Consider the following 15,403-nt stretch of genomic DNA (forward strand, 5'->3'; position numbering starts at 1 on the left):
GAGCTCCGAAAAAAGACCTTCCCGAAACGTTGAAGTCCAGCTTCGCCAGAAGCACAGGGTTTTGAATGTGGCAGATCGAACATTACAAAAACCAGCATGCTCACTAGAACCGCCTAGTAACAGAAACACAAACTATTCGTCGTATCTTCTGGTAGCATTTGGATCACTTGAACAACTTTGCCGAAGACACCGTCCTGCTAAGAAATCACGAAATCATGACCATTCGGCCTAATGACCATTCGACTTAATGACCATTCGACCTAATGACCATTCGGCCTAATGACCATTCGACCCAATGACCGTACGGTTTAATGACCATTCGGCGCAATAACCATCCGGCGTAATGACCATTAAGCCTAATAACCATTTGACCTATTGGATATTCGGCCTGTTGATCATTCGGTCTAATGACCACTCGTCGTAATTACCATTCGCCGTAATGACTATTTGGCATAATAACCATTCGATCTAATGACCATTCTCCGTAATGACCATTCGATCTAATGACCATTCGACCTAATGACCATTCGACCGAAAGACCATTCGACCTAATGACCATTCGACGTAATGAGAATTCCACCTAATGACCATTCGACCTAATGATCATTTGGCCTAATGATGATTTGGCCTAATGACCATTCGGCCTAATGAACATTCGGCCTAATTACCATTCGACCTATTGACTATTCAGTCTAATGACCATTCGACCTAATGACCATTTGACCTAATGATCATTCGGCCTAATGACCATTTGGCCTAATGAACATTCGGCCTAATGACCATTCGTCGTAATGACCATTCGAGCTATTGACTATTCAGTCTAATTACCATTCGTCGTAATGACCATTCGACCTCATGACCATTCAACCTAAAGACCATTCCACCTAATGACCATTCGACCTAATGACCATTCAACCTAATGACCATTCCACCTAATGACTATTCGACCTAATGATCTTTCGGCCTAATGACCATTCGACGTAATTACCATTCGACCTAATGACTATTTGGCACCGTGTTTGATGAGTTTCGCGCTAAATCTTATTTAGAGTTGGCAGCACCTCTCAGATTTTGATGAAACTTTCTGTACATGCAATTGTCACAAAGAGCCACTTTGCATACTTTGTTTTTCCAAAAATGATAGAGACTGTCTTTTGAAAAGGGTCAAACTTTTTTTTACCAATTTTTTCAAATGGCTATAGTCTGAAAATGACAAATTCTACAAAAAAAATCAAGTTCGGCACTTTCAAGGAAAAGAACTGATTTGAAAAAAACTTTTCCTTGTCCAAACTGAATTTTTTTCAGTGTATTTTTATTCAGGGTCCATAGCCCGGAGACCAGAACCCAGCATCCTGAGGAGAGAATCCATACTCCAGATTCCGTAGTCCAGAGTCCAGAGTCCCAAGGAGAGGGACCAGAATCCAGAGTCGCGAGTCCTTAACTCAAAATACTGAGGCGAGTGTAGAGTTCAGAATCCAGAGTTCCGCGTCGAGAATGCAGAGTCCAGAGTCCACAGCGCAGCGATCAGAACCCAGAGTTTCGAAGACAGAGCTCAGAGTTCAGAATCCAAGAGTTCCGAGTGCAGAGTTCAGAGTCCAGAGCGCAGAGTTCAGATGCCAGAGCCCAGAGACCAGAAACCTAGAGTCCAGCCGATCAGAAACCAGAGACTAGAGTTCTTATCCCAAAATACAGAGTCCTCAGCACATAATCCAGAGCCCCTAACCCAAAATACTGAGACCAGAATTTAGAGTGCAAATTCCAGAGTTCAGATTAGATAATCGAGAGTTTTGATTCCATAGCCCAGCGACCAGAACCCAGAGTCCGGAGGAGGGAGCCCAGAGTCCGGAGTCCAGAATCCAGAGTCTTGAGTGCAGAGTGCATAGTCCAGACTTTAGAGTCCAGAGTCTACAGTTCCAGCGTCCAAAGTCCAAAGTCAAGATCCAGAGCCCACAGTCTACAGTCCAAAGTCCACAGCACAGAATCTCGAGGCGAGAGCTCAGAATCAAGGAATAAGAATGCAGAGTGCTGAGAACAGAGTCAAGAATCGTGGGTCCAGAGTCCTCAACCCAAATTACTGTGACCAGAGTCCAGAGCTCTGAGACCGGAATCCAGAGCCAGAAGTACTTCACCCAAAATACTGAGGCAAGAGTTCAAATTCAAGTCCAGAGTACAGAGTACAGAATCCAGAGTCCATAACACAGAATCTTGAGACGAGAGTCCAGCGTCCAGAATCTAGAGCTGAGTCCAGAGACGAGAATCCTGAGACCAGAGTTCAGAGTCCAGAGACCAGAGTGCTTAACCCAAAATACTGAGTCCAGCGTCCCGAGTTCAGAGTCTAGAGCACAGAGCCTAGAGTTCAGAATCCAAAGTCCAGAGCCCAGAGTCTAGAGCACTGAACCCAAAGACCAGAGTCCCGAGGAGAGAGCCCACAGTCTAGAATCAAGAGACCTGTGTGCAGAGCCTAAAGTTCGGAGTCCAGAGTCTAGAGTTTAGATTCCAGAGATGAAGGATCAAGATCCCAGATACCACATACATACCCATCGTTCAGAGTCCAGAGTGCATAGTACAGAAATTCGAGGACAGCGCCAAGAGTCCATCATCCAGCGATAAGAGTGAAGAGTCCAGAATCTAAAGTTCAGTGCCCGTAGGCCAGAGACCAGAACCCAGAATCCAGAGTCCCGAGAGGAGAGCCAAGAGTCCAGAATCCCAGAGTCCAGACTTCAGAGTCTAGAGTAGACTGCCCAGAAAAATAATTAATTTTTGAAAACTCGATCGGCCCACCCCTGAGTCGATTCCCAGCCCCACCAGGAGTACTTGTACCAAATTTGAAGCAAATCGGACAAGTCTAGCTACCGGACCAACGTGCCTGAAATTTGCATGGGATTTTTCGACAATTTACATGGAGAAATCCCCCTAGTTCGCATTTTCGCCGCTAGGTGGCACTATATGCATCGCACTATCACTGTAAGTAAAAATAAGAAAGATAATTTAATTGTCTACAACTTTGTCGAAGACTGCTAGTCAATCTGGCTTTGTTGAAAGAAGTTATTAAACTTTTTACGAAGTGATGTCTGAGTCAGTTTTGCATGGGGCCTAGCAGTGCATTGTTGCGTATCAGTACTCGATTCTCACGAACTATACATTATTGTGAAATAAAGGTTGGATTTAGCTGAATAGCATGTTCAGAAGAATTGTAGTAGATGAAAGGAGTTATGTTTTGGTTAAAAGATTTTAGTTCCACCTGTGACCGCATAGAGGGCGCCAACACTAACTTTTCATAGAAGAGAGATAGAATATTAGGATGTTCGGAAGAATTACTAAAAATTACCTGTTCTACAACTTTGTAGAAGACACCTAGTTTCGATATCTGTCCGTTGAAAAGTTAGTGTTGGCGCCTTCTATGCGGTCACAGGTGGAACTAAAATATTGTAACCAAAATATAACTCGTATTATGTGCATCTTCTGAACATACTATTCAGCTAAATAAAACCTTTATTTCACAAAAATGTATAGTTCGTGGGAATCGAGTACTGATACGCAACAATGCACTGCTAGGCCCCATGCAAAACTGACTCAGACAACATTTCGTTAAAAGTTTAATAACTTCTTTCAACAAAGCCGGATTGACCAGCGGTCTTCGACAAAGTTGTAGACAATTAAGTTATCTTTCTTATTTTCACTTACAGTGATAATGCGATGCATATAGTGCGACCTAGCGGCGAAAATGCGAACTAGGGGGATTTCTCCATGCAAATTGTCGAAAAATCCCTTACAAACTTCAGGCACGTTGGTCCGGTAGCTAGACTTGTCCGATTTGCTTCAAATTTGGAGCAAATACTCCTGGTGGGACTAGGAATCGACTCAGGGGTGGGCTGAAAGGGGTCATTTTTTTTTCTTGTCACTCTAGTCTAGAGTTCGGATTCCAAAGTCCAGAATCAAGACCCCAGAGACCATAGCCCAGAGTCCAGAGTCCATAGCACAGAATATCGAGCCCAGAATCCGGTGTGCAGAATCCAGTGTGAAGAGTGCAGAGTCCAGAGTTCACCGTCTAGAATCTAGGCTGACTGGGTATTTTCGGAATGCTCTTGATAAGTAGGTGCCAGAACTTTATGTCTGACGCCTTGTTTTGGATTCTGAGATGATTATGACATTCATTGGTTTAGTTTTCGATAAAAGTGCACTGAAAAAAAATCAGTTTGGACAAGGAAAAGATCTTTTCAAACTTTTTTTCTTTGAAATTACCCAACTTGAATTTTTGACAGTAGGTAGGGAGCATAATTACCTATCCTGGAACAAAATTTTATCCAAATCAAAAATGTTTTTTTTGTAAACCGACTTTAAATTTTTAAAATCGTGTTTTTCAGTGTAGGAGTCGATAAAGAATTTTATCAATATTTTTATTCAAAAATTTGACTAATTTTGTGAAAATCAATTCAACATTTTTTTGAAGGATTTGTCATTTTTGGACTTTGAATAAATGGTAAAAAAAAAGTTTGACCCTTTTCAAAAGACAGTCTAGATTATTTTTAGAAAAACAAAGTATGCAAAGTGGCTTTTTGTGACAAAGTTTTCATGTACAGAAACTTTCATTAAAATCTGAGAGGGCGCCGCCAACATTTGTTCGAGTTCGAAATTCGCCGTTTGAAGTCATTTTCTCCACATTGAACCGACAATGGGGTGTTCTGGCCCAAAATATATGAGTTTGCTTCAGACCGTCGCTGTTTCGCGAGTTCCATTAAAAACGTTTGTTTTAGTTTGAACATCAGCGAGTGCCATTCATCAACCCATCGCGTTTGTTCAAAGTAACTAACCCGGTTTCGTTTCATGGTTCTCAAGCAAAAGCGACACGAGTAAAATGTGTTAACATATTTGAGCAAGGTTCCTGTGTGCTTTTCGTAATTACGCACAAAATGAACCTACTCAAAAATTTACCCACAGCAATACGGGAAAATCACTACGTCCCACTACGCCGCGTTGCGGACGACCAGCATCCCCCTTCACTTTAATGGGCATGTTCGGGCCGTTCGCTAGGCTTATCGACGCTAGTGCCAACCCACAGCCCCCTGAACCTGCTGAGCCTTCGTGAATCGGCCAACATCAACGTTCGTCGCCACTCACGCTCCGGCAAACTTCATCAATTCCCTCTGCTGGTGCTTTACTTTAATCTACTGTGGGTTGCTAAATACAGCATACACACACACACAAACAGAGAGGACGAAAAGCTCGCGAATTTCCGTGGCAACAAGAGCCGTTGGTTTAATTACCGCAACCGGTCGCCATCCACCCCTGGTTCGGCCCCTTTCAACCGCCCCGATTGAACGGGGTGAGGAACGACGGGTTTGGATATAAATTTTACACCCTCCTAACAGACGTAAACAAGGCCGTGAACGAGTTGCCACGCCGAAGCGTAATTAAGATTCGGCGATTTTTGTTTTGTGGCCAACCACCAGGTTCGGTCGATGGGACGGGTTATTGGATTCTGTAGCCTTTTTTTTGTTTTCTTGGAGGTCGATTTGCGGTTTTAACGTTGCTAGGGAATTTGAGCATGGCCACGTTTTTTTTGTAGAACGGGTAACTGCGAGCAAGATTACGGCAACTTTATTCCCATTTGGTAAAAATCTCATCACTTTCTGCTCAGAGCCCTGGAATCAGATAAAATCTTTCCGAAGGATAAAGAGCTTTTTCCAATGATTGCTGTGGTAATATTTTACCCTCGTTTGCTTTATACCATCTTCCCATCTCAAAACAACACAAGCCAAAAAACCTTGGCTTCACAACACATTCAATCATATTTTATTGCTACTCAACCCCACCGTTTCCCCTTTGCAGCCGCGAAGGCGCAGTCACAGATTGAATGCGAATAAAAAACGAACAGCAAATAGTTTCGTTCCAATCTCTGTGACATGGTGGAGGTACAGGAATTCATTTTGAAGCGGAGAAAGGGAAAAAACAACAGACTCTCATTTTTCTTCGGTATAATTTATGTTTCTTTTTATGAGCTATGGATTACGATTCGAGGTTTGGGCTTTTCTTATGGCCGGGGCCATGAAAAGCACTGAAAGGAACAGTGATGCCAATTTTATTTACACTTGAAAAGTTTTATGAATTCTGATGAGCGGTTCCGTTCTGATCATCGTATAAGGATAATGCAGAAGATTGAGAACTATTTGGTTAACCAACTTCTGGGAATGGCTATTACCACTCTGAAGCAATTTTTCATTATATAAAATTCAACAGAAACCGTTTCTGTAATTCACACACCAACCCCCATCTCGCATCATTGAAGGCAGGGGTCAACCAAAGAGTTTCAAACACCATTCGTTCAAGCTTTTATCACCGTGAAATATTGCCAGTGTTATCCGCAAGCCATTAATTTCAGCGTTCGCTTCTGCTGCTGTCATCATCGACCATCGGCCATCGCTCTGTTCACCCGGTTGGTCGGTGAGGTAAAAACAAACACCAACAGAAAAAAAACCGTTATCCTAACTATCTGCACAAAAACGCCGAACGCCGTTCGGTTCAAACACTCACCGCGCCAGGATGAACAGTAGCACGGAAACGCCGAGATAAGCGGTCGCCATGTAGATCCACACGTCCAGCGAGAGAGGCGAGAGGAAGGAGAACAGATTCGGCGGTTGCTTCACCGGTTTCCGGTACAGCACGGAAATGCCGAGATTCATAAATGGCATCGTAAAGTCCACCACCTGTTCCCGGTCGAAGGTGATGGTGAGATCGGCGATGGCCAGATCGGCACGCTGCTCCAGCAGCTCCTTGATCATGCCGTCCCATTCGCTGTAAATATATAGTGCCAAAAAAAAAATACTCTTCTGTCCAAATTTAAAATTTGTTCCACTCACCCCGTCTCCTTGTTATGGCTTCCGTACCGGCCATCCGGCGCCAGCCGAATCGTGTAATTGAATCCCAAAATTTTAGACGTCTCATGAATCAAATCAATCGCGTAGCCCTCGAACTGCGAATTCCCCGTCAACTTTTCGGCGGAATCCTTGCGCATGCAGTACGGTGCACTCAGGATGGTCGTTACGATCAGTGTCTTATTCTGAAGGATTTCGACAATCTCCTTCTGCTGTTCGCCGTAGGTGCGGGTAAAATTGACCCCCGAAGTAGAATTCCAGGTTCCGCTTTTGCGTAATCCCTGCGGTCCCAGCTCTACGATGTCCAGCACGAAATCGCTGCGAAAGCCCTGATGGTCAAACTTGATGACGTCCGTCAGGCCACGCATCTCGACCTGAAACGAGTGTGGAAGATGGTTGAGGTTAGAAGCCGCTGGCATGACTGGAACGAATTCACTAGTGAATCCCACTAGTGCCAGATAGAAGACAGCGAGACAATCATAAGCTACCTATTCAAAGGCAGCCAATAGCAAACCGAAAGAAGCTACCGTCGTGCGGGGCTACTTTGGATATGTGGGGCTTCTTTGCACACTTTAGTTTATCAATATTTTCTAACAGACGTACTTTTATTAATTTTATTATACTTTTGACATTTGTTGAACCATATCTTTTAACCATGTCATTTTTCTTAACACTGTTTACCAAAACAAACAAAACACTTGAAGGGTCGATAAAAGTGTTTGAAGGCTCGTAAAATGAGACTCGGCTCGGCAAAACAGAAAATCTTGAGTGTTCTGAGACCACACATTGTTTTTCGGAAAGAAGAAGAAAAACGATGAAAAATGGCATTTTTCGTTTGTTTCTAGTATGTCAGGATCGATTTTTATGAACATTTGAAGATTTTTGTGTCTTCAAAAAAGTTGTTTCTAATATCATTACCAACAACTTTACCGAAGATACCGAGCCTCTAAATAATGTTTTGAGTTTATTCTCCATAATTATTTCCCAGGAGGATTATTCACCAAAATTATTTTTTTAAAGAGATGCTCTGTATTATATTGCATAATTTCTTAAAAGACATTTAACCTCCAAAGTTGGCGGTTGTAAAATAATGTGATCTTAGCCGTGAAAGAACTGGTTCGGTTTTTATTTCGGAATTCTTGACTTAAAAAGTGCATAACTTAAGATGGGGGTGGGGGTAATTTTTTTATGATTGAACGAAAGTCTGATATCAGTATGAATTAATGATATTTCAATGAACGTAAATAAAATTATTTTTTATTTTAAATCGAATTCAAGAAGTGTACAAAGTAGCCCCCAGCTAGTCCATATATAATATTTAAAAAAATGCCGCATGAACAACTCTTATATTTGTGAAAGGAATGACATTAACCTTCTTAGCCAAGTCACTCCCAACGATTTATTATATACCCTTTAAACTGAAACGGTCGGTAAGGTTGTCCTCGTTTCTTCCTCCTTTAAGATTAACAATTCGTTAATTAAATTATTCACTAAATGAATAATTTTATTGCCGTCTAATTTTGAAACATCTCTGCACAGTAGGCCTGGCCGTTTTGCGTGTTTGATTTTTGCGTGTTTCGAATTTATCTCGTCAGTAACTAGCACCAACTGGCTGTTTAGTTAGGCCATGTATATAAACTAGTACCCAAATAAGCACTAGTTCGAAACACAAAAAAAAATTTAATTTAAGTTAGGTTTAGTGCCTTAATGCGCAAATTAGATTAATTCAATTTTCCGCTTTGAGAAATTATATTGCATAATGCCAGGCGTTTGGCTTCTTAGCCAAAAGACAAAAGTTCGTTTTCGCTTATCCGTCAGCAAATCAGAGCTTCTGTATTTGCTTCCCGGGACAAGTCAGTTGCTTTAGACTTTCACATGTGTGAATTTTTGTGTGTCTAACTATTGCCAATTTGAGTACTAGTTTAGATACATTGTCTAACTAGACACCAAGTTTGTACTAGTTACCGACGAGATTAATTCTAAGCACACAAAAAACAACCTTAATATCAAAAAATTGTTTTCATTTTTTTCCCGGTACCAAAATGAAGCTTGATTTTCATTGAAAATACAGTTTCATAATTATTACTCAGTTAGAGGTCCAGGATTTGGAGGTTAAAATCGTAAATTTAGCATGGAATTCAAGTAGGTCTTTGTTTTGACTGATGCGTTTAAACATTGCACTCTTTTTTGTATATGTTCGTAAAAACACGAATTCCTCAATAACTTGCTTGTCAATGGGAAGCTTACAATTTTTTTGAATGCTCTTCTAGAAACTCGAAATTACTCAGTTTATAGGAAATAATAAACTTTCAATGAGGGGCGGGCGTAGCGTAGTTGGTAAATCGATTGCCCTGTACGCAGCTCACCAGGTTTCGAGCCCCAACCGCGCACATAGCCTTAGAAATTTTTCCAATAGAGATTTCCCTAACCCAAAAAGAAGCAAATGGCCTTAAGGTTAAAACCTCTATAATAAAAAAAAACAAAAAGAAAATAATGATTTATTTATCGTACGCATCAACAGGCCGCACTCGGCCCCAATGATGGAAACTTAAACTAATTACATTTAAAAAACTGCAGGAATCGCTTTCTTAAAGATATCCGAGACAAATGAAAGTCGAACAGGTGCGACACACGATTGAAGAGGCGTTGTAGTCCCGTGATAGCGGCATTAGCTGTTTGAATAGTTCGTCGAAACGGCACTCTCAGAAGAACGTTTCCGCGTAACGTTCTGGACCTTGCTTGGATGTTGACTCGCTCTAGTAAATCTGGAGAATCGATGCGTCCTGACAGAAGATCAGAGATGAATAAGGCTCTTGCAGTTTCTCTACGGCGCTGAAGGGTATCGAGCTGGATGAGTTGACACCGACTCTCGTAGCTTGGTAGACGAAAAGGATCGCGCCAAGGCAGGCGTCGAAGAGCATACCGTATAAATTTCGTTGAACGCCTTCAATTCGATCGCTGCTGTTCATGTAATTCGGGTTCCAGACTGCCGAACAATACTCCAGCGTGGAGCGCACTAAAGAGCAGTAGAGGCTTTTGAGACAATAAATGTCTGTGAAGGATTTAGCCGTACGGAAGATGAAGCCCAGGCTTCGCGATGCTTTACCAACAACATACGAAATGTGATTCTTAAATGTAAATTTCAAATCTAACAGCACTCCAAGATCCTTAACGCAGCTCACCCGGGAAACAAGAGCTCCAGACAAGTTATATTCAAACTCAATGGGATCTTTTTTTCTGGAGAACGATATCACAGAACATTTCGCCGGATTCAGATTCATTCGGTTGTTTTCACACCATCTGCTGAAAGTGTCAAATTGCTGCTGCAAATAAAGTGCGTCCGTTCGGCTCTTAATTCTGTTGAAAATTTTCAGGTCATCTGCATACGACAACAGTGATCCACTGAAGCCAAGTTTTTCCAATTTAGCGATTGCGATATCCTGATTGATTTTGTCAAAAGCTGCAGATAAGTCAGTATATATAACATCAGTTTGTTGATTCGCATCGAACCCTTCGGACACAAAAGAGGTTAGAGATAGTAGATTCGTCGACGTCGATCGATTCGGCATGAATCCATGTTGGTCTTTAGAAATATATTCCTTACAGTGAAAAAACACTGACTCCACCACGACTAACTCAAAGAGCTTTGAAATGGCACAGAGCGCAGAAATTCCTCTATAATTGTCAATGTTCCTCTTATCACCTTTTTTGTGGACAGGAAAGATGAAAGCTGCTTTCCACAATTGAGGAAAAATCGCGGTTGTCAGTGACATTTTGAATAGTTGACAGAGTGGTTCCACCAAACCAGATATACACTTTTTCAAAAACACAGCAGGGACACCATCTGGCCCGGGAGATGACGATGCTTTAAGCTTGGATGCTGCTGATACAATATCCGAGTGCTCTACACGAATCTCATTCACTGACCGTTCGAGTTGGACCACGCCGCTAGCTGCAACGTCAATCTGCTGCGAGGACAATGTCTCACTGACGAACACACTCACAAATTTAGAGGCGAACAATTTGCATATGGCTTGTGCATGATTCCAGCTTCGCCATTCAAAAACATTGCAGAAGGCAAGCCGGTTTCTTTCCGCTGGTCATTGACGTATCTTCAAAACGATTTAGGATCCGACTTAAGCTTACGTTGCATTTTTCGTTGATAGTTTGAAAAACAAAAACTGTTCAGTTTTTTAAAATCGTTGTTGAGCCTTACATAATAAGCTCTCAGTGACAAGGTACGGCGTTTGGTAAACTTTCGTAATGCTGCTCTTTTCGCAGTTTTTAGCTGACGTAGCTCGGCTGTCTGCCAGGGGGATTGATCACTTCGTTGATTACACTTTGGGACATGACGATCGATAAGGTAGCTCATTATATGGCAGAACGTTTCAGCGGCGGAGTTCACATCATCCTTGCTTAGCACAGAATCCCAGTTAATGCTTTGTAAAATATTCAGAATGCTGCTATAGTCGGCTCGCTTATAATTGTAACACACGGTGGGCGCGTGGCTCGAAAACTTCATAGGCGGTACGTCCTGGAGTGTAAGATGTAGAGGCGGATGGTGGCGAACATACTTTACTAGCGGGGCGAGGGCGGTGGAAATATGCGGCGATTGATCTCTGGCATTAACGAAGCATAGATCTAAAATCCGGTCGTTCTCGTTCGTTGTGCTGTTAATCTGCAGAAGTGTAGCCGTGCTATAGCCATCCAGAAGAGTAATGCTGCCAGGATGAAAAACAGATTCGTCTGGGTCGGGTTGTAGAAATCCGTTATGAATGGAACGCCACTTTATTGTAGAAAGGTTGAAATCGCCGAGGATCATGATTTCGTCAGTGGGTTGCGCCATCGCAGCAACAGAAGTCAATGATTCAGAATGAGAATCAACTAGTGCAGAGTCGCGAATTTTATCGGGAGGGAAATAAACCACACATATATATAATGTTCGATTTCCCAATTTTATCGCTGCCCATACTTGTTCGATGCTGCTCCAAGCAGCATCCCCCCCTCCATTCCCAGACACAGGGCCGGGACGACTGAAGATACTGCTGACTGCGAGAGGCACGACTGTGCTGGGAGGATTGGGGGATTCCATATTGCTTTCTACGGTGCGTCCCGGTTGCCGTTGATCAACAGACGAATTGTCGGTGCGTAGTCTAAAATAACTGCTATTTGCGATGGATTTATCCCAGTCGAGGTGTTTTCCGAAACCCCTGCTTCCCGTCATTAGTACGTTCTTGCCGAAAGTCGATGAACTCGCGGAAATACATCCCATCCGGCCAAGTTTCGGCATTGAGGGCCATTTCACGAAGTTTAGGGTCAACACCAATTTTGAAAGAAATGAAATTAAGCCCGCTCAAATTTGCGTCTTTTTTCACTAACTTCTTCACTTCGACCGGATCGTCCGTTGAAAGGCACTCCTTAACCATAGCACCAACCTCGTCTTCAGAAACGGTGGTGGCAATTCGCGACAAATAAATCCAGCATTTACTAGTAGCGGGTTGAACAGTGATTGTGGGTACCTTTGCTACATCACCCTTTTTCTTGCCACACGTTAGGCTGGGGACATCGGATTTAGAAAGAGATTTATCATCCTCGGTCTCGCGAGCACGTTTGGCTCCAGCTCTATTTGGAACGGGCCATGAAATGGGAGTTGCAGGCAATGTCGTTGCGGATTCCACTGATTTTCTGGTTTTCTCCATTTCAGCCTTTAATGCTTCAAGCGCTGTTTTATGTGTGTCGGTCAGCAAACGGAACGCTTCGCTCAATGCTGTAAAAGCTGCATTCACTGCGGAGGATTTCATCAAATCCACACAGCTGTCGCAGAGCCAGAATATATTCATGTCCAATTTCGGACGAGTGAGCGTTGAACACGATAGATGCATGATTCTGTCGCAGAATCCTTGGCATTTCAGCTGATTCAAAGTGGTTACCGGCTCGGAGCACTGCAGGCAGATCGAATCCATTGCGAATCGCCTACAGGTAGGCAGCAGTAGCTACTTCGCGAATAAGCTTTCTCGATATGCATCCACGGTTTCACAAGGATTCTAACACTACCGACGACACTTTGGGAGAACAAAATGTTTGTCAATTGTCACCGCACGACCAAGAATCACAAATTATGAGTCAATTGATCAATAACTGCAGCTTAGGCGAGGGCGCAAACTCTATTCTAAATGAAAAATCACTGAATATACACAAAAAAACGATCCAAAATACGCGAACAAAAATAAACAAACTGATTCACAACAGTGCTACCAGAAAAACGAAAAATGAAAAATGATTGCATAACCTGTCTATATGAGAAAGGCAAAAAATCAAGTTCATAAATGGAGTAGAATGATTAATATAAATCAAACTAATAAAATAAATTAAGCACACATAATTCATTTTTTTTTTGGTTCTTGACATTACTGCCAATACCATATTTAAGACTTTTTGGTGGACCCAGTGGGAAAACAGTTCGAAATGGTAAGTTAAGCGAAAGCAATTGTGTGAAAAAAATTCCCCAGAGGCAGGATTCGAACCTGCAACCCTTGGGACTCCGGCCCAATGTATAAACCCTGATGCTATCCCTGGGATATGATGACTAGACTGATTCAATTTTTGACTTTTAGCTCCACCAGGCTTTACTGATTCCTTTTATGGCCCTTAGTAATTGTGCTAATTTTGGTACCGATAGGTTGTGTCTACGGACCCTCCAAAAAATTCAAAGTTTATATGGAAATTAGTATGGAAAATCGGTTAAAATTAAAAACAAATTCTTAAAAAATCACCTCAGCACTATATATTTCTAAAGGTATTCTTCTACTGAACAATTCGTGGAACATTGTAAATTTGTGAAAATTCGCTGAGAAAAGTTATTATACTTAAGAAGCAGCATGACTTCAAAACAAGTGGATTTTATTATTAATCATAGAAACCCTGTTTGAATAGCTGTACCTGCCATACGCGAGTGGTGGGTGGCAAGTCTAGTTTACACTTGTATAACGATGGAGCTATTCAAACAGGGTTGCTATGATTAATAATAAAATCCACTTGTTTTGAAGTCATGCTGCTTCTTTAGTTAATAACTTTTCTCAGCGAAATTTCACAAACTGAACTGGTTTATGCATTGAACTGGAGTGCCAAGGGTTGCAGGTTCGTATCCTGCCTCTGGGGGATTTTTTTGCATAATTTATTTTGCTTAACTCACCATTTCGATCTGTTTTACTCGTTGTGTTCCACCAAAAATCCTAATTTAAGTAGATAAAAAGTCGGAATGGAGTGAATTAAATTAACAAAAAGAATAAAGTGTATGAAATGATTAAAGTGAAAATATTATTATACGAATAAAACTAATGAAATGATAAAAATTAAATAAATGAACAACATGAATAATGTATTTATTTATTTATTTATTACTTGAATTTTTTTAAGAAGTAGGGAAAAGCCCCTTTGAGTGAAATTTGCTTTTGCAAACTCTTCTGAAAAAAGCATAAAAAACTACTTTTCTTTTCAAAATATATAAATACAATAAATTCTTAAACTAATTTAGCTCACTCGGTTAAATAAAACCATAACAGAGCTAAGCATCATAACATGAATAATATTAATAAAAAGAATCATATGAGCAATTAAATGAAATGCATGAAAGGGGTAAACAGCAAACCGGTCGGTAATCTATTCAGTAACACAATTTTCTTAGCAAACTCCCCGCGAAACTCTGAATATTGGAATTTGTTCATCACAATATAGATCAACCCACAAATCTTCAGCCTTATTCTGCATTACGATGGATTGTTTTTTTTTCGAACGAATGTGATTCCATCGAACCTGACGCCCGTTTGATTTTGCATAGTTATTGAGATTGCAAGTCACATTCATTCGAAAAAGCGATCCGTCATAATGCAGAATAAGGCTGATAAAGGCAAATAACACGCGCAACAATATATGGGCGACACAAATCTAGATTATCCTTTTCTAGTTGCACCGTCAGACGGTGCGTCTACATGCTTCTCATTCGATTAGCGAACGACGAATGAAATGCGAAACTTATATAACTTCCCAATATTCGATTAGGTCTCCGAGATGCTCGATATTAACGACTGCGCCTACAATAGATTGAAAAATGTCGGTTTTCCACGTCGCATAGCCGAATAAATCGTAAATTTTATTAATCATTTTTATTTAAACTTTGAATGCTTTTTCACAACGGTCGTGGTTTTCGTTAGTAACTGTCTAAAATATTTTGAATATTGGGTATTAATGAGTTTGATTTATTCAGCAGAAGTGTCGCTGTGGCCTAACACGAGCTTTCTAGGGAATTTTTTTTTTCTTCGTTTTTGCAGTTTAGGTAAACCTTTTTGTATAAATTGTTAATAAAAAACGTGAAGGAACGAAAAATATGTAAAATGGGCGAAAACGCAAAAAAATATTAAAAACTGGACAAATAGGTTAAAGAAAAAAAGCTACAAAAGAGGAAAGCCTAAAAACAAAGAATAAAGTTCAACAATAAACAAATTTTCGCTTTATTTAGATGTTCCGAATTCATC

General features: G+C 41.2%; 1 protein-coding gene across 3 annotated transcripts in view; it reads right to left on the reverse strand.

The window, feature by feature from the left end:
• Window positions 1-15,403, reverse strand: part of LOC131685733 (glutamate receptor ionotropic, kainate 2) — a 245,096-nt gene that overhangs the window by 37,061 nt on the left and 192,632 nt on the right. For all 3 annotated transcript variants that reach the window (XM_058969655.1, XM_058969664.1, XM_058969647.1), the window contains exons 10-11: window positions 6,858-7,246; window positions 6,532-6,792 (exon numbers count right to left, since the gene is read on the reverse strand). In XM_058969655.1, coding sequence (XP_058825638.1) covers window positions 6,532-6,792; window positions 6,858-7,246 — 650 coding nt within the window. The remainder of the gene's footprint in view (window positions 1-6,531; window positions 6,793-6,857; window positions 7,247-15,403) is intronic.

Source organism: Topomyia yanbarensis, chromosome 1 (assembly GCF_030247195.1).
Source record: "Topomyia yanbarensis strain Yona2022 chromosome 1, ASM3024719v1, whole genome shotgun sequence".
NCBI classification, from domain to species: Eukaryota; Metazoa; Arthropoda; class Insecta; order Diptera; family Culicidae; genus Topomyia; species Topomyia yanbarensis.